The sequence below is a fragment of the Pelecanus crispus genome, chromosome 2 (genome assembly GCF_030463565.1).
Source record: "Pelecanus crispus isolate bPelCri1 chromosome 2, bPelCri1.pri, whole genome shotgun sequence".
Lineage (NCBI taxonomy): Eukaryota > Metazoa > Chordata > Aves > Pelecaniformes > Pelecanidae > Pelecanus > Pelecanus crispus.
In genome coordinates this window covers 136,640,749-136,668,184 of record NC_134644.1, presented here as the reverse complement: position 1 = coordinate 136,668,184, position 27,436 = coordinate 136,640,749, and the positions used below count along the sequence as shown (strand labels likewise).

The 27,436-nt window shown below is 42.9% G+C and overlaps 2 protein-coding genes, 1 long non-coding RNA gene and 1 other non-coding gene across 5 annotated transcripts; 3 read left to right on the top strand and 1 right to left on the bottom strand.

Moving 5' to 3' along the window:
* Window positions 1–3,369: 3,369 nt before the first annotated feature.
* TCF24 (transcription factor 24) lies at window positions 3,370–6,482 on the top strand. The gene is made up of 2 exons (XM_009479423.2): window positions 3,370–3,777; window positions 6,369–6,482. The coding sequence occupies exons 1-2, from the start codon at window positions 3,394–3,396 to the stop codon at window positions 6,480–6,482; spliced, it is 498 nt and encodes a 165-aa protein (XP_009477698.2). The 5' UTR covers window positions 3,370–3,393.
* Window positions 6,483–10,809: 4,327 nt separating this feature from the next.
* Window positions 10,810–15,025, top strand: LOC142592922 (uncharacterized). 2 transcript variants are annotated; one of them, XR_012830842.1, is made up of 6 exons: window positions 10,810–10,930; window positions 11,431–11,553; window positions 11,914–12,042; window positions 12,828–12,933; window positions 13,471–13,624; window positions 14,999–15,025. It is a non-coding gene; the product is annotated as an uncharacterized LOC142592922 (long non-coding RNA). The 2 variants fall into 2 exon arrangements; XR_012830841.1 differs by lacking the exon at window positions 11,431–11,553.
* On the top strand, window positions 13,311–13,389 carry LOC142593083 (small nucleolar RNA SNORD87). The gene has a single exon (XR_012830884.1). It is a non-coding gene; the product is annotated as a small nucleolar RNA SNORD87 (small nucleolar RNA).
* Window positions 14,897–24,552, bottom strand: MCMDC2 (minichromosome maintenance domain containing 2). Its single transcript, XM_009485894.2, has 14 exons — window positions 24,453–24,552; window positions 24,231–24,361; window positions 24,075–24,134; window positions 23,547–23,742; window positions 22,398–22,520; window positions 22,115–22,222; window positions 20,791–20,919; window positions 20,036–20,267; window positions 18,047–18,252; window positions 17,550–17,716; window positions 16,988–17,164; window positions 16,286–16,428; window positions 15,600–15,709; window positions 14,897–15,063 (listed from the first exon to the last, which is right to left on the bottom strand). The coding sequence occupies exons 1-14, from the start codon at window positions 24,550–24,552 to the stop codon at window positions 14,897–14,899; spliced, it is 2,049 nt and encodes a 682-aa protein (XP_009484169.2).
* Window positions 24,553–27,436: the final 2,884 nt, after the last annotated feature.

The window sequence follows — 27,436 nt, the reverse complement described above, 5'->3', positions numbered from 1 at the left end:
CCGCCCGGGCTGGCGGGGGGAGCCCGGCGCCCAGGTGCGACCCAGCCCCGCCGCACTCGCCGGCCGCGCCGTCTTATAAGGGCGGACGGGACGGGACGGGACGGGGCCGCGGCGGGCGGGAACGGTAAGGGTAAGTTCGTAAGGGTAAGGTAAGGTAAGGGTAAGGGTAAGGGTAAGTTCGTCCCCGGGCCGGGGGCGGCGGGGTCCCCGCCCCGGTCGCGGCGTTGGGCGGCGGGGTGACCGCACCGCTCCGCGCCCCGGCGCCGCTGCCGCCTTCGCACCCCGAGGGGCCGGGAGTACCCCGGGAACACCCGGGGGGTGTTCGCGTTGGCTCTCACCGGAGTTACCCAAAGGGCACAGTCTTTTTAAAAGCCATGCAAAATAATACAGATTCACTGTAATTTTTTTTTTTTTTTTTCCCCTCCGAGGAACAACTGAAAAGGCTGCGAACGAGTTTATCTGGTGGTTGGACTGGACGATCTTAAAGGTCTTTTCCAACCTAAACGATTGTGTGCGCTGAAGTTTCCACCTATTGCTTTTCAGTTTGCGTACCCTTGCGCTGGCGCCTTCCAGCTTGTCCGGCTGGGCAGGTTGCCTTCATCGCCGTTTCATTCACGCGGAATATGGGACTAAAACAAGTGTTGCGCTGTTTTCTTTGGTAAACTAATTAGATTTTAAACCCGTTATGTCTGTGTAACATCGTGTAAAAACGCATCTGCCCGCGTTAGAAATACCGCAATAGAAATGCTGTAGAAATAACAGAAGTACTGTGACTTAACCTTCACACCCCCATTTCCAGGTGTCTCTGCACGCCAGGCAGCAAGTGGGTGTCTGCAAAAAATTCTTGCCGTTATCTTAAAAACCAGACCTCTTTCTTCTTAAATTTTACAGGGGATTGCATGGAAACTGATTGTCGCCCAGCAGCATTTTATTTACTTCATTTTCCAGCCCCAGTTTTTTGGACCACGAGGTTTGGGTGATGACTGGGCGTACCGAGCACGCAGCACCCAAAGCGTGCGCCCTGATCGCGCCGGCGTGAAGAGCGACGCTGCCCAGCCCCGGTGTGCGACAGACGTGATCTGGGCTGGGGACCCACCGCGTTTTGGCTACACACACCTACATACCATCAGTCGATCCCGTGTTTCTGCATAGCGGATTTTCGTGGGCCGTTTGCTGTATGTGTTTGATGGGAAATCCAACAGTGAAGAAATTCATTCAGAGGGAAATCTCTCATTTCCAGAGCTGAAATTTTGCCTTTTTTTTTTCCCGTAGGCCCGGGATTTCATCCGATTTAGAGGCAAAGCTCCTAAAACAGAAATTTCTACTTCAAGGGGCACCCAAGGAAATGAGGTTTTTAGGTACGTGCGTTTCTATATACTGTATGTCACGCAAAGTCATTCTCGCGCTTGATTTGATTATACACCAACAGCAAAATCAAAACTGCATGTAACCCAGCCTCAATCCAGTGTTCCAGTAGACAAGCAGGTATTTGTACTAACCCAGTCTGTCTGTATCCTTGTGTAATTCGGGCTTTTCCAGGAATCAGGGAAGACTGCTTCGTTTCAGTGGGATTTCAACGGGAGGGCAAATGAGAAATCCTGCTGATAAACCTGAAATGATAGACTCTTTTGCCATATTTTATGATTGTATTGATTCTGCAGTGGCAATAGGGATGATTTTTTGCCACTAAAATGCATCTAGATCTGACTGTACTTAATGCAGCGAGAAAATACCAAGAAAAAAAAGCACATGGGACCTTTTTTTATTTTAAGTTAAAGGAAATAACCAAGTTAAGGACCATTTTTCAGCCCTCACTCAAGACAAGCTCATGTAGACTTCATGTGAGTTTTATTTTATATGGGTCATAATTATCACACTAAAAAAGAATAATGAGGGTTTTTTCCTTTGGTTTACAGTTATAATGCACACAGAGTATTTCAGAAATAATTTTGGTCTAAACTGTACTACTGTTCAAGAACATTGCCTGATAAAACTCTGAGTCAGATTAACAGCAAATTAATCACAATAAAGCAACAAAAATAGCAATGTCTTCCAAATACCATCAAATTAGAGCATTGCGAAAAAGATTATTTAGAAACCTTTCCTCTTCTCTGCTATAAATCTTTGACTTGGTTCACTGCCTCGGGCTTTTTACCTTTATCAGCCGCAATTACACAGGGACATCCGTGGGACTTCAGCATGCGGTTGAAATGCTTTGCAAAATCAAGGCCTAATTTTTGTAAATGTAGATGTTCAGTCATTTACACGCATCAGTTTCATTTACAGTTTCCAAATTACATAGTAGTTGAATGAAATTAAATGTTTTAATAACTTGTTGCTACCCTTGTTGTCTAGCTGGGCCATCCCAGAAAGAGCTGCTCCCAACACATGAAAGCCAGGATCTGTCTGGGACATCTAGAAGGGCTGCTTGACTAAGGACAGCAGGATCAGGTATTATTCTAGCTAAGAAGTGCTGCACTTTGGGGAATACCGATTGAATTGCATTTTACTGTGGAATTGAATGAATTAAAGGACTGTGAGTTTTATTACTGGCAGAGCTGACCGACCGTCTTCTCTGAAAGTTGGGGAAAGACCTTGCGGTCATTATTTTCAGCTTTGCTCAAAAGGAGCTTTTTGCTGTTGTTTTTCAAAGGGTTCTTTTGCCCCCCAATGGCCAAAATCCAGTTTACAAGATGCTTTTTACGTTTGAAAACATAGAAGCTACAGGATAAGTGTGGAAATTCCTGAGTAGCGTTAGGGGTGGGAGGACAGAAGTCGGTTCCTGATGCTTTAAAATCATGGAGCAAGCTTCATGCTTCAAAAACTCAGTACTATGCTCTGTGGCTTCATTCACTGCTGCATCTGACAAATGGTATTTTCCTTTCTGTAATCCACAGAGCACTGACCACTTAAAGACCCTCAATAAAATGATGGCAGGTAAATAGAAAATATATGCACAGTCCCAAGTCCCAAATTATACAAATAATGTGCTTTAAAAAGATCGCATTTAGCCTAATTTTTAGTTGGTCGTAAATGGAAACCGCTGTGGCAGTGCTGCTCAGCATTGCCTCTTGGGTTTTCTCAGAAGAGCCAGGTGAACTTTGTGCTACAAGTGATTTAAAGAAATTGTTCTGTGCAATACTCTCCCCAAAAAATTGAAATCTTTGTGAAGAGTTTAACTTCCGTTTCTGTACCTGTGTGTGATATCAAACTTATAAGCAGCTCGCGGAAGAGCAGCTCGCGCAGCAGCATCCTGGCTTTTTCTGGCGCGGGCAGCACTTGCATTTCTGATAATCCTTGTTTTTAGAAAGCATTTGCTTCGGCACAGCATGGCGGCTGGCTTTAGAGATGCTCTTCTTGGTTGCAGGACCCTCCCTGCCGGGGAAGTCACCAATGGACTGTGGACACTTAGCTGAGAGCAGCGAGGAGATCTCGGGCCCGGGTGCAGAGCCCGATTCCCTGCTGCCTTCTGCTGCCGGCAGCAATTCCTGCCTGCCCTCGGCGGCCGGGCAGCGGGCTGGGGCACCTCCTGGCAGACCCGCCGCCGCTAACGCCGCTCGAGAGCGCAGTCGGGTTCAGACCCTGCGCCATGCCTTCCTCGAGCTGCAGAAGACTCTCCCCTCCGTGCCGCCCGACACCAAGCTCTCCAAGCTGGATGTGCTCCTCCTGGCCACCACCTACATCGCGCACCTCACTCGCAGCCTTCAGGATGAGGAAGAGTCGCCGGGAGAGGGCTTGGGTACCCTCCGAGGGGATGGATACCTCCACCCTGTCAAGGTAGGAGAGCTGAGGAGCCGCTACCACCTCCTCTCAGTGAAGAAGTAAATAGGTGTTAAAGATACTTAGATGAAACTGAGGATTTCAAGCGTATTTACTTTGCCAGACTTAATGTATGAAAAGACTGCCTAGACTAACCATCGCATCCAGGTGCTAGGGGCCCGATGGAAATGTCCCGGAGCTTTGTCCCTCCAGCTTCAGGGCCTTTGCACGAAAATACCAAATACAGTGTAGGTCCAAACCCAGTGGGACCTGGTCCCTTGGAAGTGAAGGCGGAGGGCAGCACCGGAGGAGTCCCAGCGCCTCCTCGGCCCCCGCGTGGAAACCTCGGTGATCCCCAGGAAATCCACCAGCCCCCGCCGCAGGGGCTGTGCGTGGCTGGAGCGATGCGCTGCCCGCAGCCGCCACCCCAGCCACGGCGGGGCCCGCTTTGCTTCTCCTGCCCAGGCAGCCAAGGCGTGGGAGGTGGTGGTAATTACCAGCTACGTGTTAATTCCTTCTATGAAAGTCATTTTCTGATGCATTTATTTCGTCTAGTTGGTATACACTGTTGTTGCTTTTGCCTTCGTCAAAAAAATTCACGGCCATACAGAGGGGACGAGAAAGGGGAACTGCTCTTGGGGAGGACCTGGGGCTGGAAACTGGTTTCAAATGCATTGCTCAGTGACTGACGGGACTCTTAAAATACCACGGGGTATTTTCTTTGGCTCTGGTCTCAGGGAGCGAGTTAGAGCACCAGGGTGGTTTTTTTCTTCTTTTTTTTTTTTTTTAAGTCTGGTGAATTCAGAATGATTTAATTAAGATTAATTTGTGAAGTAATCTCTAATTCCTATAAAGTGACTAATTCAGAGAGTTTCTTGTTCACAGTGTTGGGTGCTGTAAAAAGCGTGATGTGAACGTAGGCTTCTGAGGCCATTTAAATGATTAGCAGGCTCATTAAGAAAGCAAAACCTTTACATCAATTAGAAGATGGCTATAATTTAAGAAAAAAATATTTTGATGTATTTCAGACTAAGTTTGAAGTAGCTTCTGTTAGTTCCCTTGGTCGGAGTGAAAGGACACAGGTCTCTTACGGTACTTTTTATCAGCTGCCAACTATTACTGCAGTGAAATACTTTTAAGTAGTTATTACAGCAGTTAAATGATCCAGATGCACATTTCCTGGGCTACTGGAATAACAGCAATACTGCACTCATCTAGCAATGATTTTTGATAATCTTACTTAATGTGCCATATACCCATATTAAGTTTTGTAAAGATTCTATGAGTCTAACCAACCTTTCAAATATTCCTGGTAGTAAATTAATTTTTTAGTTGGCACTAGAACACAAGTGTCACAGACAAATCATAGTACATGCTTCAAAAAAAAAAAAAACCCAAAGTGCAGGATATGAGACAACCAGTACAGATAAGGACTGTAACTACACTCGTATATCAAGCACGGTAACTACAAACAGCGAGGAAAGTAAAATGTCCAAGTACCGTTGTGTGCAAACCAAACAAAAATTACAGTTAATGACTTTAAATTCAGATGTCTTATTGGTGACGAATTCGTAACATCACTCTTGAAATAAAAATACTTCAGTGAGATTGTACGGTCTTTCCAACTGAGAATATGCTGCTTCATTATGTCTTTAAATAGCAGAGCTGAGATTTCACTGCAGTATTAAGCCCCTCTAGTTTTTAGAGCTCTCTTTCATTACCCACAGGAAAGGTGCCAGACTGTTCCCAAAAGCATCTTTAAAAAAAAAAAAGTTATTCTTTTGGAACAACACGCTGGCTGTGTTTCAGCTATTTTTGCATCAGATGTGTATGACAAGTTGTCTTTTCGAACGTCCACCTCGCTCATAATGAACTCGGCACATCGCGCTGGAGCTGAATGCTTCCTCCCAAGAGAAGGGCAGGCAGCTGCAGTCGCCCTTGCTGCAGGGCTGTCTGCAGTAAGGGACTTGCTTGGGTGAAGAAACTCGAGCACCACGAATAGATATTTAACACCAATGTAACCGATTATTCCAATAATCAATGAAGGGAAAGATGAATTGCCTCATTGGAAATTGTTGGAGCTGACAAAGAACTGTTGTCAGTGCTGAAGACTGCCGAGGAGCAATTGTATTAAGTTCCCTCCAACGCAGCCTTCAGCAGCCCCCGCGCCGCGGTCGGTGTGGTGGGGGCCGGCCAGCACGAACGGGTACGCAGGCAGGGCCGCGATCTCTGCAGGCGTTGGTGTGTCCCCACAGTATCCCTGGCACCGTAAAGAGGAATGCTTTTGTTTTATTCTACCAACAGAACATCGAGTATACTAACTGTGGTACGGTGACCGATCAGCGTGACTTGCGTGTTGGGTCCCGGGGGGCTTAGGAGCTGCGCCTCACGATTAATTACCAAAGCAAATACTCGGGCTGAGGTTCCGTTACCCAGCTTCTAGCGACTTTTTTCCAACAAATGACAAAATGGGAACTTTCCGCAGATAGCAACACTTTCCTATTTTCTCATATTGTGATTCCATCAATGTTTAAAACTTGGCTGAGAACCGCATTCGGACTGTGCAGTTCCTGCGTGTCTCAGCGCCGTGCTTGTCTCTTCTCTTGCAGAAGTGGCCGATGCGATCCAGGTTATACATTGGAGCTACGGGACAGTTTTTGACTCACTCGGCACAAGGAGACAGCGCAAACCAAGGAGAAACATCAACAACTTCACAAATCTAATCTCCCCTCTCGCTTCTAAAAAAAAAGTTATTTATTACACCTTTTATATATATATATATTTAAGTTAATATCTACAGACAAACTATAATTCCTGAAATACTGTTTGCAGGGGAGAAGGAATCGATTCTGAAATGTAATTAATACTTCATTAAGTTAATGTGACGCATGATTGGTTTCTATCACAGAGGACGTTGCTGGGATCTGAAAGGGGGAAGTGAAGGCGATGGCGGTCAGCACCAAGACGGGAGGCAGCCCCAGGGCAGAGCTGCCAGCAGCGTAGGTAACCTCATCCCTCCGGGACAGGCGGTGAATAGGTACGCTGTGGAAAAGGGGGGAGAAGGAGCGATGCAGTACTGGCTAAGTACAGAGCACTACACGCTTGGGTGAGAAGCAGAGGGCAAGTCAAAAAATAGCAGTCGAAATCCCATGTGCACTTTCTTCGCTGCACGAAGCCGATGGCAGAAATGCCCCTGACCGCCGTCGTCAGGTCAGGGCTTCGTCCTTCGGATAATCTTAAATGTATGTAGTTATTCCTGAAAATGTGGATGCATGCTCACCTCGAGTAAAAACGGGCTGAAATCTATCCTGCGTACGCACAGTGCTACATACAACAGACACAAACTGCTCTGTACGTTGATATTCTTTGTATTGATCCATATGGTTGTGTTGCATGCTACAGGGTTTAAAACATGTGTAAGTGTTGCCTCAGTACTACTTGTCTGCTCACGATACCGAGGCTCGTTTATCTTGTCTTTTAGTGGGCTCGTGCATTCAAGCAAACGAGCCTTGAGAGTCGGCTTGTTCATAGCACATTTTTCACTTAAACATCTTCTATATTTAAGCAAGAAAAGCTGAAATTAAATGCACAAATGCCATCTAATGTATCTGTTCTGTAAAACACTGTACTTCTTACATAGTTCGTTATTGCTGAGGTAAACATTTTATTAAATATTATTCAGTGGATGTTATGCATTTATTGAGTTGCAGAATCTCTATCAGTTTCTCATTGTACACGACCAATAGTTTCTAATAGTAATATTCTGCATTTATAGTAACTTCTTCCTGAAGGCTTCATCACAGTTTACGTTTTAAAGTGACATTTAGCAGAAAAGGAAAACACAAATACCAGCAAGAACAACCTTTATATAAAAAAAAAATCACTTTATTGCTTTCATTCTTGAGTCAAACTTATGACATCTTTCAGAGGTGCTCGGCATGTCAGTGCAAGTCGAGTGTTTGGTATCACAGAAAGTCAGGCCTCCGGTATAAGAAAGTACATAAAAATTAGCAGAGCCATTAGAAAGACTTGGACAAACCATCTAGGCTATGTGAGCGTTGTAAAGCATGGTAAAATCTGGAACTCCCCTCCACCCCTGCAGCATTCTAAGCTTTTAACTAGATTGTTCTTTTAAAGAGTAAAAATACTTAAAATAGTTTAAATATATATATATTTAAACTTTTAGGCATATAGTTCTTACTTACAATTCTAAGTGGTTTATTATGAGAATCATGTAGCCAGAGCACCCTTCAACCACACAAATGACCGTATTTTGGGGGGGGGGGGGGGAAAAAAACCATGTACAAAAGGGCAGTTTTGCATAGCCAAGCATCTACTCTTACATAAACAAGAGTCTGACTTGTTAAAGAACTGTACTCACTTGCCATAGTAGTGAAAAGTGGGCAAGCATGACCTCTTATTGGGACAGCTATTTGTATTCAGAAATACTAATGAGGAGATGTGAGGGAGTTGTAAAGGTGACAGCAGTCAAGTCTGATGAAAGAGTGACACAACAGGGAGGGTTTCCAGGAGTACTTTGCTGTACAAGGTGAAGGCGTGAGACACAGCTTACACTTTAGACTGATAAAACGCCAAGTAGCAATGTAGAAGCCCAGAGAATTCCATCTCATTTTGTATGTAACTGAGGTCTAAATGAATGGCGTCAGGTCAGGGAATAAAGGACAAGCGAAATCTCAGCCAGAAAGCAACGTCAAACCCTGAGCTGCCACTGCATAGCAGCGGTCTGATAATAAAACCAAACCACGTAGGAATCGTGCATACCAAATGGCGTAGGGAAAACGCAAAATGCGGTGATGTTTGCATCAATTGCATGCTCTTACCTAGTGCAGAGCTGCTGGTTACTTCACAGGCTCTTAACTAATACACCTGGAAGGGACACAATTCAAGAAACTAAAAAAAAAAAAAAAGGAAAAAAGACATACACCCCCCAGTTTTTAAAGGCTTCTTCAATAAACGTAATTGAAAGATTCTGACTGCTTATTCATGAAGTAAGCATGAAAAATGGATAGGAATAAGGGTTAGAAACATGGCAAGTTATGAATGGATGGCTTGGAGAAAACATCTCTACTCAGACTTTTACTACATACAGGCGGAGTTTTTACAGCGGTCAGAAGACAGCCCGTGCAATGGAGCAGCAAACACCGGAGCTACTTTGTACCCACAACGTTTGTATAAATTGTGGCCACATACATGACAACGCAGAGACCTTAGCAGCATTTTATAGATGTATTAAAGGACGGTAAGAATACACTGAATTACAACAGCTGTTTTTTACTTGGGAAGAACTCCCCATACTTATGAGTTGGGATTTTTTTTTCTGAGACAGATTATTCTGCATCAGCTGCAAATTGCTATGCCTCTTCTACCAGAGCCAAGACACCGGGTTGGGTAACCCACTTAATTTGATCAGTGGAAGAGCTCTTGTCTTCCAGAAATTTATACCAGGATCAAAACAGATCCTCTGAGCCTGTTTGCTTCAAACCTGATGTTTGCATCAAATGTTACATTTCTTAGGAACAGTTCGTATCCTTGTATACCAAAATATAACAATTTGGCATTTGGCACTGGAAATACGCATGCATTTTGGAATAAAAGTCTACAATGTTCACACATCGCTATCAAAAGGAACCATTTTTCATGGAGTAACTTAAAGATGTTAGCAAACCTGTTACTGTCATCACAGCTTTTCCTTTGCAGGGACGGGGCCGGTAAACTTCAGACGGCCATACACAAATAACCAGCCTACGCAAAACCTGCTGCGTAGAGATCTTTTTTCCCTCATACGTGCAGCTGTAACTACAATACCGCGCCCTCCAGTCACATATTGCATTTCCCTGGCACATACCCTGCCAATCGCTCCTTTTTCCCTTGGAGACCCTTAGCACAAAGTATTCATTGTGCTTGTGTAAACTAAACGACGACAGCACCGCCGAGATGAATTTTCCATGGCTTTGGCTTCTGAAAGACTCACTATTCAGTGAGGATGGAAGCATTTCGAGGTTGAAAACGCTGGGGTTTATTAAGACTCCTGTGGTACATAAGACACACCAAAAAGACCGTGATGACCTCTGCATGTCAGGTAGTCTTTCTCAGGTACTTTTGCTTTTCTCAGCCAGACCGCGACCCCATAAGCCGCCCCCCAAACACCGACCTGCGAGCTCGCCGCCAGCTCCCCAGGCCCGAGCGGCTCAGCCCGGTGCCGCCGCAGCCAGACCCCAGGCCCGGCGGGTTTCCGCTGCCAGCCCTCCTACCCGAACCCCAGCGAAAGCGCCGCTTACGGCGGCTGCTACCGGATTCCGGCGGCTGCCGGTCCGAAGGAACCAGGCGGCCCCTCGGGGCTCCCGGGACGAGCGCCGCTGCGGCGGCCTGAGGGCGGGAAGCCACGGCGCAGGAACGCCTGTGCCGCCCGCGGGCTGCGAGGCCACAGCCAGGGCCGGCGGGCGGGCGGGCGCACGGCCCCCTCCTCCGCCCCGGCCTCACAGGTGCTGCCGCGGCGCCGGGAACCGCAACCGCCACTGCAACCGCCGCTGTAACCGCCGCTGTAACCGCCGCCGCAACCTCCGCCGCCGCCCCAGGAACCGCCGCCGGCACGGGCACCGCCTCACGCGTGCGCATGCGCGCGCAGCCACGCCCGGTGCCCCCGCAGGCCCCGCCCCGCCGGAAAGTGCCGCCGGGGTGCCGCGCGCCTGCTCCGCCCCTGGCGCGCGGCCTATTTAAGGGTATCCCGCCCGGGGCTCGCTCCTTCCGCGCGCCCCGCGGCCCTGAGGACTGGGGCGCGTGGCGGAGGAGCCGGGGGGGGGGACCCCTCCCGACAGGGCTCCCGTGAAGGCGAGGGGCGCCCCGGTGGCGGGGGCTGTTCCGTGCCTGCCCCGGCCTCCCGTGCCGGAGCGGCAGCTTGGGCCGCCCAGCCTAATGCCGCTCCGCCGGGGCGGCCGAGCGGGCCTCCGGCAGCGGCGCGCCGCTGGCTGGCTTCCGGGGGGGGGGGGGGGGGGGGGCGGCGCGGCCCAAGCCGCCGCCCGCGGGCTCGGTGCCGCCGCCTCCGTAGAGGAGCTCCTCAGCTCGTCGGTGCGCGCACACGCTCGTCTGATCGTTGGAGTGATTTCTGATTGTTTCTTTTCAGAGGAATTGGAAATATACCCGACTGTTTAACGTAAGAAACCCAGTTCTGACCATTCAAAACAATGCAGCCTCAAGAATTGAAGGGATGGGTTGCTGGCTCTGTTTTCTAAACAGCATAAGCCATCCCTTGAAAGATGAGTGTTTGCCATGCTGTTGTATCTTGGTTTTGGTAGCCAGGTGTAGCAGCGATGCACTGACAGCTGCCTTGGTCTGGGTGCTGGGGTTTTAGTTCCAGCTGATGCTTGCTAGCCACACGGGCTTCCCAGGGCCTGCATAAGTCCTCTGAGCCTGAGGTGGACCTAATTAGAACATACTGCTCCACGGGCGAGCTGTGGTGGTTACGTTACCTCTTGGTTCATCGGGTCTTCAAAGGAATGACAGGTTGGACATCCAGAGAGACCTGGTTTTGCTGATAAATCACTTTCATTGGCAAATGCATGTCCTAATTCTAAAGATAAATTACCTTTTTCCCCTTCGGGAATTTGGCAAGCGGTGTATGGTGACCCTGACGATGCCCTTTTTGGATTGTAGGCGCAGATCCAAAATGGTGGGTCCTGGCTGGGACAGGACCTCAGGGCTATGGGCAGTCTCTGCAGTAATGCTCTCCTGCCAGGACCGTGCTGACCTTAATCCAGCTGACAGGAAAATGTGTCAGTAAGTTGCCCAGAGCACAGCACGTGAACTGGGGTTAAGGGCTGTGCCCTGCCAGGGTGCTCCTCTCCCCGGTGATGGCTGCTTGTTAGGAGCAGTGTAACAGCCCTGCAATCAGTCATTCTCCATCCTGGAGCTTGCTTTCGGTAAAATGGTCACGCCTCTGTTCACCCTTGATCTTGGCTGATGCTGCCTGTACTTTTTCTCCCCAGGCAATGATAAAGCCAGCAATTAGGCTGCCCAGTAGGTTGGTATTTCTGTGAGTGGCTTACCTTCCCCAAGGAAATGTTGATGTTCTCTGCTACTGGCTTAGCAGTGGAGTTTTCCAAATCAGACTTCTTTTACCTCTCTCCCTTGTTTTAGGCAGCAAGTGAAGAGATGAGTTTGTTATTGGCTTTGGGAATCTTCAATCTGGACTCTGCTACACTGTTGCCTTCCAAGCAGAAAGATGTCACGTGAATTCTGGAGCTACAGAACTAATTACTTCTTACTGTACGTAAAAATATTGAGGAAAGCCTCCTGAAATCTAGATTTCTGGAGCTGTTTTATGGCTTGTAAATTCTCTTACAGATGGAACAAGAAATTCTAACAAAATGTATTACGACAGCTTTTAAAACCTCTAAGACTTGCTCCCCAGAGCAAAGCAAGTGCAGTCCAAGAATCCCAAAGGAATTGGAGGGGAGAGGTTTGTAGTAGTGTCAGAGCATCTAGGTTTTTAACTGGGGGGAGAAACAAGACTTCTGCTTTGAAGGATTAACAGATGCTAGTTGGAAGTGAGAGACTAAAGTGAAGAACAGCATGTTCAAATCACAGTCCCTGTTGGCACTTAACCATATCGGTCTGATGGAATATATTCCAAAGGGAAAGGCAGTGAAATTTACTTCTAGAAAGACACTCAGCATCTGGGGCTTGAATAGAACAACAGGGAGGGGCCTGGGGTTTTGTGCTGCGAGAGCTTTTTTCTCTTGTTCCTGGCTATACTGAAGCCATTCTGTGCTTAACAAAGAAAGTTCTGCTTGGATTTATCGAAGCACATCTCTTGAGACAAACTTAACAAATCCCCTTGTGTTTGATACCTGGAAAAAATGACACCAGTCTTAATCACAGGTGGCAAAATGCTTGCTGGCGTAATGATGATGACTCTTTGCCGTTTACCCAACTGAATTTTGTGAGGAGCAATGTTGTATCTGATGTGCCAGCAAATTAGTAGGATTTTTCCAGTTTCCAGATGGTAGATTTGCTACCATCATATCTGATTTTACTTACTCTTTTTAAAGGTGCTATGACATCAGATGACTTTCTCCGTTGTCTTCAAGCCTTGTGTAGGCACATGCAGCCAATGGTAGACTCCATCCACTTCTAGGAGTATGGGTGTTTAAGAACGTAAGTCGCTTTTTCATTGTGATACGGTAGTACTTGGGCTCCAGTAAGCTATGCTGCTAGCCACTGAAGGCCTGTACTGGCCACATTTGCTGCTGTCTGGAACTGCGCTGGCTTACATCAGCCAAAGGTGTGGCCTGTAAGTCAAGGACACTTGTGGACTACTGACTGACTGCGCTCTCCTTTACTAGCACTACTGCTACTAGTCTTCTAATTTTTGCTTAAAATATCACAGGGGAAGCTGGGTAGAGGTGAGGTTAAAAAGTTGTGCTCTTCTTGCAGAAATTTTTTTTTCTAAGGATATATGTTCCTTAACACAGCTTGTCAAAAATAGTGATTTGTAACGGAATTCTATTTAAGTCTAGTCTAGAAGTAATTTTGCTGGCATAATGATGAAATCTTTGCCGTTTACCCATCTGACTGGTTTTTGATGTGGATCTTTGAATCTGAAATGCCAGTAAAGTTAATAACTTTGTGTAAGATTGGTTAAGCATACAGAAAACTGACTAACTAATTTTGAAATTCCTTTTCTTTTTTTAGCTTGAAAATGGCAGCCTGAAATGTGGAGTTCTAATGCACTTTGAAATGTTTTCATGGCCCTTCCTGCTCCTCAGAAACACTGTTTGATTCAATAGTAAGGCAGAGGAGTAGCTGTTTAGTGAAAATGTGTGAATAATCTTCAAATGAAGTTCAGGTGAGATTGTCCCTCTAGAAGGGGAAGTGGCCTTGTGGACTCTCTTAGAACTTACTTGTTACATGTAAATATTCATATTAAATTCAACAAAATGGAATAAATCAAGCGTTAAAACATGTAGGAAAACTTGTGTTATGTTGTCTAAATGAGAGTGCTTGCAGTGTTAGTGGTAGCAGCTTTTCTGCTTCTCTCCAAAGCAATGTGTGTATGAAAAAGATCTTGGATTTCTGTTTTCAGTGACTGTTTTTTTTGTTGAGGCTATGTGAGCAGCAGCACCATGATCCTGCTGGATGACATCCTGGGTAGGAGTCGTACCAAGCCTTTGATATTCAGCTTGTCCAGATTTGACAGGAAGTCTGTACAATTTTTCTGCTGCTTTTCTTAACATGGACCTCTTGGATGTAAACTTGCTCAGTATTATGTCCATTGCTGTATCCTTACTAGGAAGATAAAACCAGGGAGGTCCACAGTTGGAGAAGCATGCTGTAGCTCAGACTCCTCATCTTCTACCACAGCACTCTTTACAGTTGTTTTTGCAGTGAGGTAGAGCTGAACTCACTGAGCTGCCTACCCACCAGGTCATCTAATAATGGGTTTTTTCACCTTCCTGTAGGGTTCTATGGTTCTGGGCCATATGCACCCTGCAGTCTGTATAAAGTAAGGTGGAAATACTGGGGTTCCTTCCCCTGCCCCAGATTGTAGGAGCACACCAGCATCCTGATCTAATACTATGTTGCTGTGATGTAAAACTAAGGCATAGAACATCAAGCAGTGTGGTGATACTTTTATACCTTTTAAAACATGAGTAATAATTTGAGAGTTGGCTTACACTAGAAAAAGTTTTAAGGTACTTAAAACGGTTTAATCCTCATTGGGTGATACACTTGAAGCAACAAAAACTGCAGAGAGTTCATGTAGTTGAAATGAAACATTAGATTCTAAACTCCTGGTTTAATTGTTAGTTGTAGTCTTATTAAAAACCCTGCTTTACTCCTGTCACTTAACTGTGGATGAACAGTGGCAGCCAGGAAGAGACGTTCAGGTTGTGGCTTTGTTCTGAAGCCATGGCCTCCTAGGATGAAGACATCACTCCTGCCTTCAAACAACCCTGTCACAAAACTCGTAACAATCCTGTCAGCTATGCTTTATTCCTTAGAAAAACAGCACTGAACTGTCTTACAAAAATATTAAACTTTTAGTTGTGTATTTCTAACTGCAGTCTCTCAAAAAGCTAAAATGGAAACTTCAGGCTTTACTTGCAGAGCGGGGTTTTTACTCTTCCTTACTGTTAATGTGAATTCCTGGGCCATATGCACCAATAAACTTCAGCAGTTGATGGTGACACTGCATTAGGTAACTGTCTCTCTGTTGCAGGGAGTTTTCATCACTGAGGTCAAATGGAAATACAGGATTTGGTGCTACACATAATGCAGACTTACCTAAGCAAAGAAGAAATGAAGACTTGCGCTATAAGACTTGATAAACTCTTGCCAGGAGGACTTCAAAGGAAAAAAAGCTGTGACAGATTACTTAGTAATGCACTCTTGTATTTTACATCATTTTTGTTACATCATAATTCTTGTCTCACTGCCAAATTTGCATGTGAACAAATGGGACTGTGATGCTAGATAAACAAAAAACAAGCCCTCAGGCCCTTGTCTTTTCTTTCCCCAGTGGGGGAAGTTTGTCTTTAGTTTAACCTGGATGAGTGTTACAGGAGCAATGCCTCCTATAAGCCAGCATAGAGGATGGAGGCTTGGTGCTGGGCTGTGGCCTAATTACATACAGCACTGAGAGGCTTTGCAGGAAAGTCAGGTGAAAGACTTTTCTTGTATCAGTCTTCAACAGTGGAAATTGTGGCCTTTGATTTGAAATAAACTAACTGTTACTGCAATCAGTTGTCATAAGCTTTTTTAAAACTGCCAAAATATGAAAATGGTGTACCCAAGACTAAAGACTGAGTTAAATCATTTACCGTGTTTTAGGGTAAGAGATGACTCAAGTAACAAGATGGCAATCAACGCATCTTCCTCAAGTACTTTCTTTCTTAAACTTAGTTTAGTATGAGCCTTAGACAGTGAAATCCTAAGAGAGGAATATAAGCATGCCAGAAATAAAAAATATTGTAGATGTGAATGCAGTATGTATTGCCCTGTTTCAAGCACTTCTGTAAATTGAAAGTTAACACTGGAGTGGTTTTTCCCCCCCCGCCCCCATACTTAAGCTGTGTAAACTTCCCACAAAACTGTGCAGTTAGACTTGTCACTGACAAACTACATATTATGATGCGTGACTTCCTTGTACTATGGAGGAAGCAGTGGAACTTGGCACATTACCTACTGTTAATATGTTTTCTGTTTGCATAATACAAAGCTGTGATAATTTAAATCCCATTTTTGTTTCTCTAGATAGCTTTAATCGTGAGAATTGTTTCTTAAATCACTGGGTTTTTTTCCCTGGCAAAATCCTCTAAACTTTTTTTTTGTGATATCAATATATAAAATAAATGGTATTCTTAAATGGTAGATAAGATTGTTTACACTTGACTTTTTCAAAACTTAGTCTTGTCTAGTTTTTTATTTAACAAGCTCTTGAGCAGGTTAGCACACTTTCTGTTTGAAACATAGATGTGTTTCCTTTACTATGAAAAGTAGAACATACAGAATTTTTAGTGCAGATGCTGATAATGTTGATCCATGAATAGAATCTCTTCTCACTCTGCGACTTGCAAGATAGTAGCCCTGAATGAGGTTTTCTGCTTCTGAACTCAGTTCAACATGGAGATTCTTAGCAAACAAAATGAACTAGAGAGAGGGTATACATTTTAAATATTTAACTGGAAAAATAAAGAATGTACATTTTTCACACCTTTTAACATACCAGTGGCATAGTAATATAGTTTGGACAAAATAGTTTACCACTAGTTTTTATGAAGACAGCTGTCACTATTCAGCTATGGATAAGGATAGATCTCGGATACTAAACAGAAACATCTGTTAATTATACTAGAAATATTGACAGTTTATTTAGAATGGAATATTAGCTTTTACTACTGATTGTAAACTATTCTGGTCAAAAGTAGGTATTGGAGATCTGTTCTCATGTGAATGTTAACCTAGTATGTTTTTCAAAAATGAGATCAAACTGAATTTATTATGCTGGCCCTTCGAAAGAACTGAAGGGAATTTTATCATTGATCCTATTAGTGCTACTGGGAATATGGTGGGGGAAAGGGTAGGAAGTGAGTATTGACAGGTTTAAAAATAAGCAGTCGGAATGTGCGGAGAGAACCACCTGATTCCAGAAACAATGTGAAATCCCCAAGTATAATGCATTTCTAAATTATTGGGTAGTATCTGTTACCTCCTCATAATCCTGCATGCTGAATTGCTGGGAGGCTTTGTACAGTATGGCTTCAGGATTAATGGCTTTTTTCAAGATATGATGTACAAGAGGAGAAGATAGTCGACAGGAAGGAAACTCATTGTATATCAAAAGCCCAAAAACATCTAGAAGGTTAGGTGGGATCAAACTCGTATCCTAAAGAGAAGACCCAGAGAAAGAAGACAATTACTTTATTTTAGCCTTTTGACTTGTAGAAAGAGTGCAGTTTTTTCAATCTGAAATGTTCAATATCCATATATTCTGAGTCCTGCAAGATTATCTACTGAATTACCTATAATACAGGCAGTAAAATTTTGTTTCAATAGTAGTTAGCAAAAGCTATTCTGAATAAAATAAACGATACCTACTTTTGGGAAAGCTGGCTCATTTCAGAAGATACTTGAGTTAAAGTCACTAAGTAGCGACTTTTTGGGAAATACTAACAAATTTGATTGTTCCCATTATTTTATAAGTTGAAATAACCATAAACACAAATGACTGCTATAGTACAGTTACTGTCATAACAAGGCAAGTGCTTTACCATCTGTCCAATTAAAAAATTGTCCTTCTGTATATGTTTCTTTGAGGAACAATCCACATCTACATAAGACCAAAAATTGGTCTGAACTGAAATAGTAACTTGTTGGTCAGCTGCTTCTCCATACTTCTTCCCAGGAATGAATACTGTTGTCGTTCTGCTCTCGAGCACTAGGACAGGGCAAAATAGCATCAGTTAAGTAATCGATCTAGTTCAACTATAAATTCTAGTTGCCCCCCCACACTTGTCTGAAACCAGTCATGATTATGTATTTCACTGAATCGTCATGATCAATGGATCTCTGCAGCATAGCCTGTGTAGCAAATGTAAGCTAATAGGACCTTGGCTTTTTTTTGTCCTTTTTTCTTACACAGGCTGGTTAAAAATAGCTTATAGATTTTACCAGCAGTTGAGGGCCGTAGGCTGGGGAACAAACCTAGCCATGAATTTGCATGTTTGTTTTGTTCTGTCCCCTCATTTATTAGTAGGTGTGAGATTACCGGACTGCAGAAGTTCAAGTTTATCCTTTTTATATGAAGATAAGTCTCCTATGTAACAGATACCACCCTTAGCCAGCACAGCACTGCAAGCGTGAATACTAGCACTTCCAGTTCCGTGTTTATCTTTGGACACAGAAGGAAAAATTTCACTAGAAGGTGGGTGTCGTATGCCACGAGGCAGAAGACAGATGCTGTAATTCAGAAGCCTAGAGGATTAAATAATTTTGTCAGTCATGAACTGTTATTGTTCAATTTTCCAAAACTTAAACAACTCAATACTACACTATATGATGGTATTTATACATATTAAGATCACTTAGAAAATAAAACAAAAAAAAAAGCCTTAACATAAAACCGGTGTCAAAGCTAAATGTTTAAAGTAACTTTGAATACAAAGGTACAAGTCCGAACTTTCTTGCCAACGGCTGCCAACAGGACTGTATTTCTTATGGATTTAACATATGAGGCAAATCATGGTTTGCAATAGCAGTAATTCCTAGGAAGTCAATGAAGTCTCATTATTTAGCCCCATATTGTTAACTCATATTCCTATTCTAGAGAAACTCTTGCAGTGATTGAAATCCTGGATTTGCAATCCTGGCCATCTGGGAAAAATGGAAAAGGCTGGGAATGTGCAAGCTCTGCCTGCCTGGGTTACCCCCCTCCTCCTTCCCTCCCCAGTCCTTTTTGAGAAAGCGGGTATTCGATTTCTTTTTCATCCCCTGTACTGTGTTCCTTGGCACAAAGAGGTTGCAAATTGTCTGTCTGGTTCCACAATCAAGGGCTCCTAATGATTTTAAGATGTCAGAGCACAATTTAGTCTATTATTAATAACTGGGGGAAAATTATTAATTAAAATGAATAAGTATTAATAAATAGGCTAGCATACCATATAACCATGATGTAGGAAATGCCTATGTTGACAGGCTACTGACAATAAAATACTATGCGCACATGCACGACAGTACAAATGACAGTACTGACCAAGAGTTACAGTGTGCAACTGTTCTACTAGTAACCAGATGTTTTGATTCTCAAAACACTCCGAGTTCCTATGCTTTCTTTTATGAAATCTTACTCTTAACCTGGGGAAAGAAATCCTGCAGCCCACATTTTTTTCAAATTTGAACTAGTTTCTACAGCTAAATTTTGCAAATGGTTAAGAAAGTATTTTTTTTCCACAACAAAAAATACTACTGAATTTGTGGAAGAACTCTCAAATGAAAATAAAATTCATGCCACTTTCAAAGTTGTTTTCCAAAAATAAAAATGAATCCCTGTTTTGAGTTGGGGAAGGAGAAAGTAGTTTTGTTTAAATTAATGTAAATTTAAAGGTGAGCATGCTGTACTTTTCTGCAGTGTATGTGAAATTGTGTTAACAGTTTATAGGTGTGCGAAGGGGTAAATACATAACATGCATAAATACAGAAAAACATTCTGTTAAAGGCAACAACAGCCGGATTTATGACCTCCATGTAAAGGCATACATGACTTCTGATACCTTATCAGTATAGTTTTTATGAAAAAGAATGATAAAGATGTAAGTATCTATTTACACACTGCTTACTAACTGAAAATGCTGATAGCTGGGAAGTGGTGATGAAAAGGCTTGAAGTGACACAAGATTTGAAAAGTAGAGCCCTTTGCTTTCATCATTACCAGCTTCTGGGACAGTCCTCAGTTTTGATTTTGGAAGAAAAGTTTTATTTGAGCTCTGCTAAGCAGTGCTAGTGTTAACATCTTACTGAGATCGTTACAAGAGTGTTAAGGGGTTTTATTATTAGTGAAGTTCTGATCTAGATTTATCACTTGAAATAAATAAAAATGTCCCAGGGATAAATATTGGCTATCTTTACTAAGTTGGAGCCCTGTATTTTCTTTTAAAGTGTAGTCTCTTTAGCCTTTCATGTAAGACTGATCCTGTTATCTTTAAAAAGACTCATGTTTTTAATTCTAACTATTTACGTGAAAAATAAGAAATCTCTTTACCTATCGATTACTAGTGTGTCGCTTGTCATAATCAACAGATCCAGATAATCTGCATTTTCTTTTTCACATGTCTGTACTAGACTCAGCAATATTGCGAGTTTCAAAGTATTGTAAGTGCCTGGTGGAACAACTTGAGAAGCAAAGATATTGGCAAGGATGGCTGTAAACCTCCAGCATGAACTTGAAGTCAGTGAGAGAAGATACTTAAAATTGTCACTGACAAAAGAAGGACCTAATGAAAACAAAGTACAGGTTAACAAACACTTCCTAAGAGAGCTATGCAGATATATTAGAACAAATCACCATTCTAGTCTTGATACAAAACTAACAAAGAAAGACTGTTTATGTGTTAAGCACAAATGCAGAATGTAAACATCTGACACTATTAATTTTACTAGTAAAAAAGTAGCAGACACAATGTGCTAAAACTGATGGAATAAGAAAGGGATAATGAACTGAAGTATCAGGTTCCTTTAATGTATGATTTCCAAGTACCTTCCAATGGATAGGAGAAGTTGGAAAGAGAAGTTGAAGAACCACAGTAAATAATTACATAGTTTCCCAACACATGGAAACCGGGCAAAAGAAGATATTCTCAAATAGCAGTAAGGATACATTTCAGTCTGTAAGAGGAAAGTCCCAGAGTGGTTTTGTAATCCAGACCTCTAGATAATAGAAAACTGCACCAACTTTCAAGATTGTGTTCTAGAAGGTTTTCCAACTTTTTTAGTCAATTTTTAATGGAACTTTCTTACCATTTGGTTTACAGAGCTGTACACTATTGACTTCTATACATGCTGTAGCTTGTAAGCCATTTTGTACACAAGCTGGAATTCCTATAATCTTGTACTGGTTTCCTATTTTCATTTTATTGGCCAGTTCATCTAGAAATTAAAAAAAAAAAGGTGGTGGTGGGGGAGAACCTGCAGATGTGTTAGGGCATAAAAACAGTTTTAAAGACATGTTCAGAAAACTTTTCTTCACATTCTGAACAGTGCAATTTTATGATTTAATTGCAGAAAACAACAGTTGGATGCAAAAGGTAAGGAAAGCACAGTGGGTGAGGAAAAGTAGATTCCTGATAAAGAAAATGGATGATGCATTTAGTTCTCCATTAAAAAGAAAATGGACAGTTGTTTGCAAGTACGTGTTCCTACTCTGAAACTTGTGGTGACACCATTATCAGTTACTGTCCTATAAAATGTCAGAGAAAAAAACCACAATAAAGGGGAGATCCAAGCTAAACAGATTTCAAAAAGACACACAAATAGCTTTGGGAACCTTTGTATTTCTGTGCATTAAAAAAAAAAAAAATCACATTTATTTTTTGGAAATGAGAGTTAGGTCGAAATATGAATCTCAGCTGTGAGACCCTCTCTAACCTCATTGATCACTGAAGCCAATGGAAATTTAATGCATGCATAGCTTGCTGTATCTCACCCATAGATTCTGTTTTATAACAATACGTGCACAGTGTCAGTTTTTAAGTGTTTCTCATGATCTTGGAGCTATTTAGTTTTCAAGAAATTAACCATATAATTCCATAGACTTTTGGAATGGCGGGGTTTTTTTTGAAGAGAATTAATGGAAGTATGTTGGTGAGTTGTCATTTTAGTTGGATAGTCACATTAGAAATCATCTAAAGTTTCCAGTGGAATGTAGTGGTAGTAGAAGCCAAAAATCCTGATGGAATGCGGAAAACAGCTAGGTTGAGGAAGGATGTTAAAAATGCATGAAGTTAGTACAAAACAGTATTGACCAAAGGAAGCAGAAAGGAGGCAAAAACAAGCTACAGTTAGAATGCGATACTGCAGCACTGGCCAGGGGATTTTATTTAAATGAAGGTATAAAAGTGAACACAACAGTTTTGCCATGTGCGTTCTTCAGTCACCTGTGTATACTGTTTAGTCACCTAGCTAATTTTATGTATTCCCCCTCCCCCAATTTTATTAAAGAACTGCAATATAAATTATGACTTTCACCATTTTATTCAGAGAAATGGACCTAGAAGGAAAATGCAAGGGATTATTACAGTTCAATTCTAAAACATTTTTGACAAAACTCCAAAATTCAGCTTACCTCTCAAGAAAACTGTAAACGTCTGAATCCTAAAATGTGATTTATCATTGGAATATCCTTTCAAAGCATCAAGAACTTTTGCATCAATCATTTCAACTATTTGTTTATCTTTCAAAATAAAGGCAAAGAAAAGGTTAGTTCTCTTGAAAACATTACAGTTGCTTTTTTTTTTTTAAACGACTGGTGTATTTTGGGGCTTTTTGCACTTAACCATTTTGTTTACTTATTGTGTAACAGAAGTAGGAAAGTAACAGGCCTAACAGTAAAACTACATAGCTCCTACCACCAAGTACTCTAAATTTCATGTCTTCCTGCAGTGGCGAAGAACACAGACTACACACAAAATCATTCCTCACTGTGGCAGATTCTGTAGCTCCAGGCAGATGCACTCTTATATACCTAAACCCTAAAATAAAAATAAAAAATAAGTAATTTACCAAACATTTAAAATGAGGACATGGCTTTCATTTTAAATTTCCCATTAAGAATAGAAGTGATTAAAATACTGGACAGCGAAATTCCAAATTTATCATGTGTTTCTTCAGATGAGCATATGTTCATATACTATGCTTCCACTAAAATGATCTGTATCACGCATTAAAGGTTGACCACGAGATGGCGGAATTTCCTGTTGCACATTCCCAAGCAGAGCAGCCTGGCCTGGCTTTCTGAGGCGCAGGGAGCAAGGGACCGCTGCTTCTGCCTGGCATGGAAACGACATGGGATATGGATATTCATTATTAGGGGTACACGCCCTCATAAAGACGTCGTCATGATGTATTCTGCAGTCTCCTAACTTTGGCATTTGGCTTCTCTTTTATAATTTTATGGTCTCTGTTACAGGAAGCAGCAAACAAAACAGCCTTAAAAGTACTTACGGCCTAATCCTGCAACGATACAAGCACTTCAGTAATACTACTCAAAGAAGTAGTTCCACAGAAGTCAACTACTCATTAAAGCAAACTTGTACTATGCTAGAAGCTGTTGCCCGTAGCTTAAGCATACTGTTCTGTGGTATTTTTACATAAACAGAAACACAGTTTCCAAGGAAAAAAAAAAAGTATTCTACTAGTTCAGCTCTTTTCTTTCAGCTAATTTATTAAATTATATTGATGACATATCTTAGAAGACACATGTCTTAGACATATCTTATGTCTTAGATGACATATCTTTTCTCACATAAACTGTCTTCAGCATTAGGAAAATGGATTGCTGGCATAGCTATGCTCCCAAAACATTTGTTAATGCTGAGCAACCACTGGCAAGGTCCGCTGCTTTCAATAATAAAAATGATACTGTGCTCATTACACAAATGTTGGCATAAGAAGACTGCATAGGAAAATGTCTTTTTCATGCAGGTTTTTAATCTCTGTTAAGTTATCAAAACTATGAAAAAGCTTTTGAAATAGTAATTTTTTTTTTGTTTTACTACCTTCAGAAAATGGACAGGTTTCCTCAGTACAAAGAAATCTTGCTCCTTGTGTGTATTTTGTTACAGTTCCCATTGCAATCGCTATTCCTTCAGACATATAAAATCTTTGAGATGTGTAATTAAAGGGAAACGCGGAAAGACTCAGAACATAACTTGGTAAAGGTGGCAAATGTGTTGGTTTCAGCAGTATACTAATCTAACAAGAGACACAATTACATTAATACCATAATTTTTTTTTTTTATTTAAAACAGCTTTACTTACATGGACAAACACACAATGTAATATATAGCTATGAGAAAAAAAATTCAGAAACACATGAAGTATAAGAGTAATTAGGTTTCATATTAGTTATCTCAAAATTCTTGCAATTTGGTTGGGTAAGACTTCCAGCTATTTTTAATTACAAATAATACTACAACCAAAGGGAAAATGAAAACTGAAAAGTTAATACAAAAATAGTATTTGTTAATACTCCACCATACTTAAAAGATTGCAGATCTAAATAGAGGAAAACAATGCAGACTCACCTGGGCCTCTGTTTGCAGTTGTTCAATTAAAGATAATGTCTTAATAGCTATGAAACATACCTGTGATTGAAAAATAACTTCATCTTAGAAAGGAAAATCTAGTTAAAATATAGAAGATGTACTTTTGTCTACTCTTGTCTGTAAATACCTACTTACTGACTGAAAAATCTGTGCAGCTTGTATGGGATTATGAAGAATGTAGTTTCCAAGAGTTGCATCTAATTCAGCAATATCAGAAGGATTTATTGAAATAATGAAACGATAAACAGCATAACTTTGTTTTGAGTCTGCAGGAGCAAAAAGTAGCTTAAATAAAAATAACAAATCTGTGTGACATTACTTATCAATTTAACAGACTATCTCTTGAGTGAGTAATACCATTATACTTTTTGCAATCATGCACGAATTTCTGAAGGCCACCACTTCTGTCAAGGTAAACAAGGGCAATTTCCCGCATTTTCTGTATTTCACAATGCATCTTCCAAGAAAGATCTTTGCACTCCATCAAAATATTGGAGTAAACTGTGAAGAAATTATGTTAGAACTGGCCATGCTAAGATAATAATAAAGGCATATATTAACAAAGCCATACAAAATTAAAATACTGTCTTTTTCAGACTATGCCATTCTTTAAGGATTTTCTAAAATTCAATGGAAAGTTCTTTCCAATGGCTGAAGCATACTACATTCCCAAAGTAAATTCCTGAAGAATGCTCTAGTGTTTTCTTTTCTCAGTGAATTATTTCACTGCCCAATTCCCTAACCCATGAAATTAAAGCTTGCATTTAATTTAACCTCCCCTATATATTTTACATGTATAATCAGCCTATCAAAAGTAAGACTTAAACATTTCCCTTATCTGAGAAGTCCGTCATAGCTGTTAGAAGTGTGAAACTGGGCAACACCTTTTCCCTTCTTTAAATCTGACTTTCCTACTCTGCTGTTACTGCCTGTAGCACCCACTTAAGGTGTTGATCTTGCACACGCTTATTTCCATCCCTGTACACAGAAGATCAGTTCTGATTCCCATAGACAAAACTTTCACAACTACAATTTTGGTTTGGAGGCTGACTGTGCTCTTCAGCGCCGTTTTCATTGTGTATTATCCACATTTCTGCTTTTTTTTTTTTTTTTTAAAGTAGAATCTTGTACCATGAAGCTACTTTGCTGAATTTTGAGGGAGAATTACTAAGGCCAAAATACAGTATTTGTGTATCTGTTTTACTGTCTTACAGATTTTCTTCTACAAAGTGTCCTTTGTCCTCTCTGTTGATGACCAATATGAAACGCCACTTAAGTCTTCAAAAATAGATTTAGCTACCTGGTAAAGGACAAGACACAGAGTTACTGGGCTGATGAGGAAGCAAAGCTCATAGCGTATGAAAGATCCCCTGCAGGAGTTCACAGAACTGGCTACGGGAGGACAAACAGATCAGCATCCAAGAGAGGAGTAACTGGATACCCGTGCAACGCTCGTATGGCAGCAGCGTAAACCCTGTCCGCTGAGAATTGTACGCTGTGGGCTGGTGGACGTGTTTAGTGCCTGAAGGATCAAATTTTAAGCGCAAGTTGAAAGAGAATTTATAGTAGGGATTTTTTTCCTAGTTCCTTCAGGATTACTCCTACATGATTACTGCTCCATCCCTTGAAATCTTCAGCAAGAAGGGATTAAAGCAGCACACACGCGCACAGATCCACCGTCACCTCCCTGGACCCTGCGTTCCCCGGGCTAGAAAGGAAAGGACAACCAAGCACGACTAGGAAGGACTAAGCTGTGGCCCAGGTCATTGCGCACTAAGCACTGTCATCGCCTAAGCTTCAAAAAATAGAGTCTGACCAGTCCCACTACCGGGGTGACCGTGTTCGTCCGTGCCCCCCGCAGCCAGCTAACCCCACCCCAGCGTGTGTGGCGCGGCACGATGCCCAACATCGCCCTCCCAGCTTCCAGCTCCCGCCATCAGCACCCCTTCCTCACAAACTTCACCGTCGCCCTCCCCAAAATACTCGCCGGGCTTCCTACACCCCCCTTTTCAGCACTGCTGTGTCGGCAGCAGCGGGCACTGAGGGCGGCCAGGCTGCCCACACCACGCTGGGTCGCCCGCCGCAGGCCGGGGCTACCGGTGCCCGCTCCCTCACGCCCTGAGGCGGCTCCCGCCGCCGCCCGCTGGCGGGCTGGGGCGCGGCCCTGAGCCAGCGGCACCGCGGGGCCCAGGCGCCACAGCTCCCCCCGCCCGGCCCCGGCGGGCTCGGCCTCCCGCGGCCACCGCTGCCGGGCCCCTGACGGGCAGCGCCCGAACCGCTCCCCCCGCGCCTTAGCGAGGGCAAAAGCCCAGCCCAGCCCCGCCGATACCCGCAGCTGCACAGGCGCAGCGGCCGTGACTCTGCCCCCTGAAGCACGCGGCTGCTGTGGGGTGCGCTGCCCTCGCCTGACTGTGGGCACAGGCCTGCGCAGGGCGCTAGAAGAGGGTCATGGACTGACAGCATACTAAGTAGAATTGTAGAATTGTTTAGGTTGGAAAAGTCCTTTAAGAGCATCCAGTCCAACCATTAACCTAACGCGACCAAGTCCACCACTAAAACAATTAAGGGGAGAGTGATAGTTAATTTCATGTTTCCTGGCTTGGTGGCTGGATTATTTTTTAATGAAAGTAAAACTAGAATAGAATCATTAAGGTTGGAAAGGACCTCCAAGATCATCAGTCCAACCATCAACCCAACACCACCATGCCCACTAAACCATGTCCCAAAGTGCCACATCTGCCCATTTTTGAACACTTCCAGGGATGGTGACTCCACCACCTCTCTGGGCAGCCTGTTCCAATGCTTGACTACCCTTTCCATAAAGAAATTTTTCCTAATATCCAACCTAAACCTCCCCTGGCACAGCTTAAGCCCATTTCCTCTCGTCCTATCGCTAACTACATGGGAGAAGAGACCAACACCCACCTCACTACAACCTCCTTTCAGGTAGTTGTAGAGAGCGATAAGGTCTCCCCTCAGCCTCCTCTTCTCTAGGCTAAACAACACCAGGTCCCTCAGCCACTCCTCTAAGTCCTAAAAGACAACATATTTGTAAAACTATGTTCTCCCTTTCATTAATAAATACTGCATATCTAACTGCTGCCTTTAGCATGCCAGCCATCTGCAAACTTACCTCCCAGGACAGCACCTCTAAACTCTTTTTCTGTTGTATTTCAGTTCACATTTTTACAACTGCCAAGCATTTCAGTCAGTCATCTTGTCTCTCATGCTCTTCCCAGACCAAAAAAACGCAGAGCACAGAGGCAGCACACTTCCTTTGCTTCCACAGCACCAGGAGCGAAGGCCGCCTACTCCTGGGGTTCAGCTGCACCTCTCAGGGG

Excerpts from the sequence above, each read along its gene's own strand:
- MCMDC2 (XM_009485894.2), bottom strand. The coding sequence starts at position 24,552 with ATGCATTGTGAAATACAGAAAATGCGGGAAATTGCCCTTGTTTACCTT. Across the intron at positions 17,717-18,046 it reads ACTTGAACTTCTGCAGTCCG|TGCTCGAGAGCAGAACGACA; the intron begins GTAATCTCACAC and ends GCCCTGTCCTAG. Across the intron at positions 15,710-16,285 it reads GCATCTGCACTAAAAATTCT|GATTTCACTGTCTAAGGCTC; the intron begins GTATGTTCTACT and ends TTCCTCTCTTAG.
- TCF24 (XM_009479423.2), top strand. The coding sequence starts at position 3,394 with ATGGACTGTGGACACTTAGCTGAGAGCAGCGAGGAGATCTCGGGCCCG. Across the intron at positions 3,778-6,368 it reads GATACCTCCACCCTGTCAAG|AAGTGGCCGATGCGATCCAG; the intron begins GTAGGAGAGCTG and ends CTTCTCTTGCAG.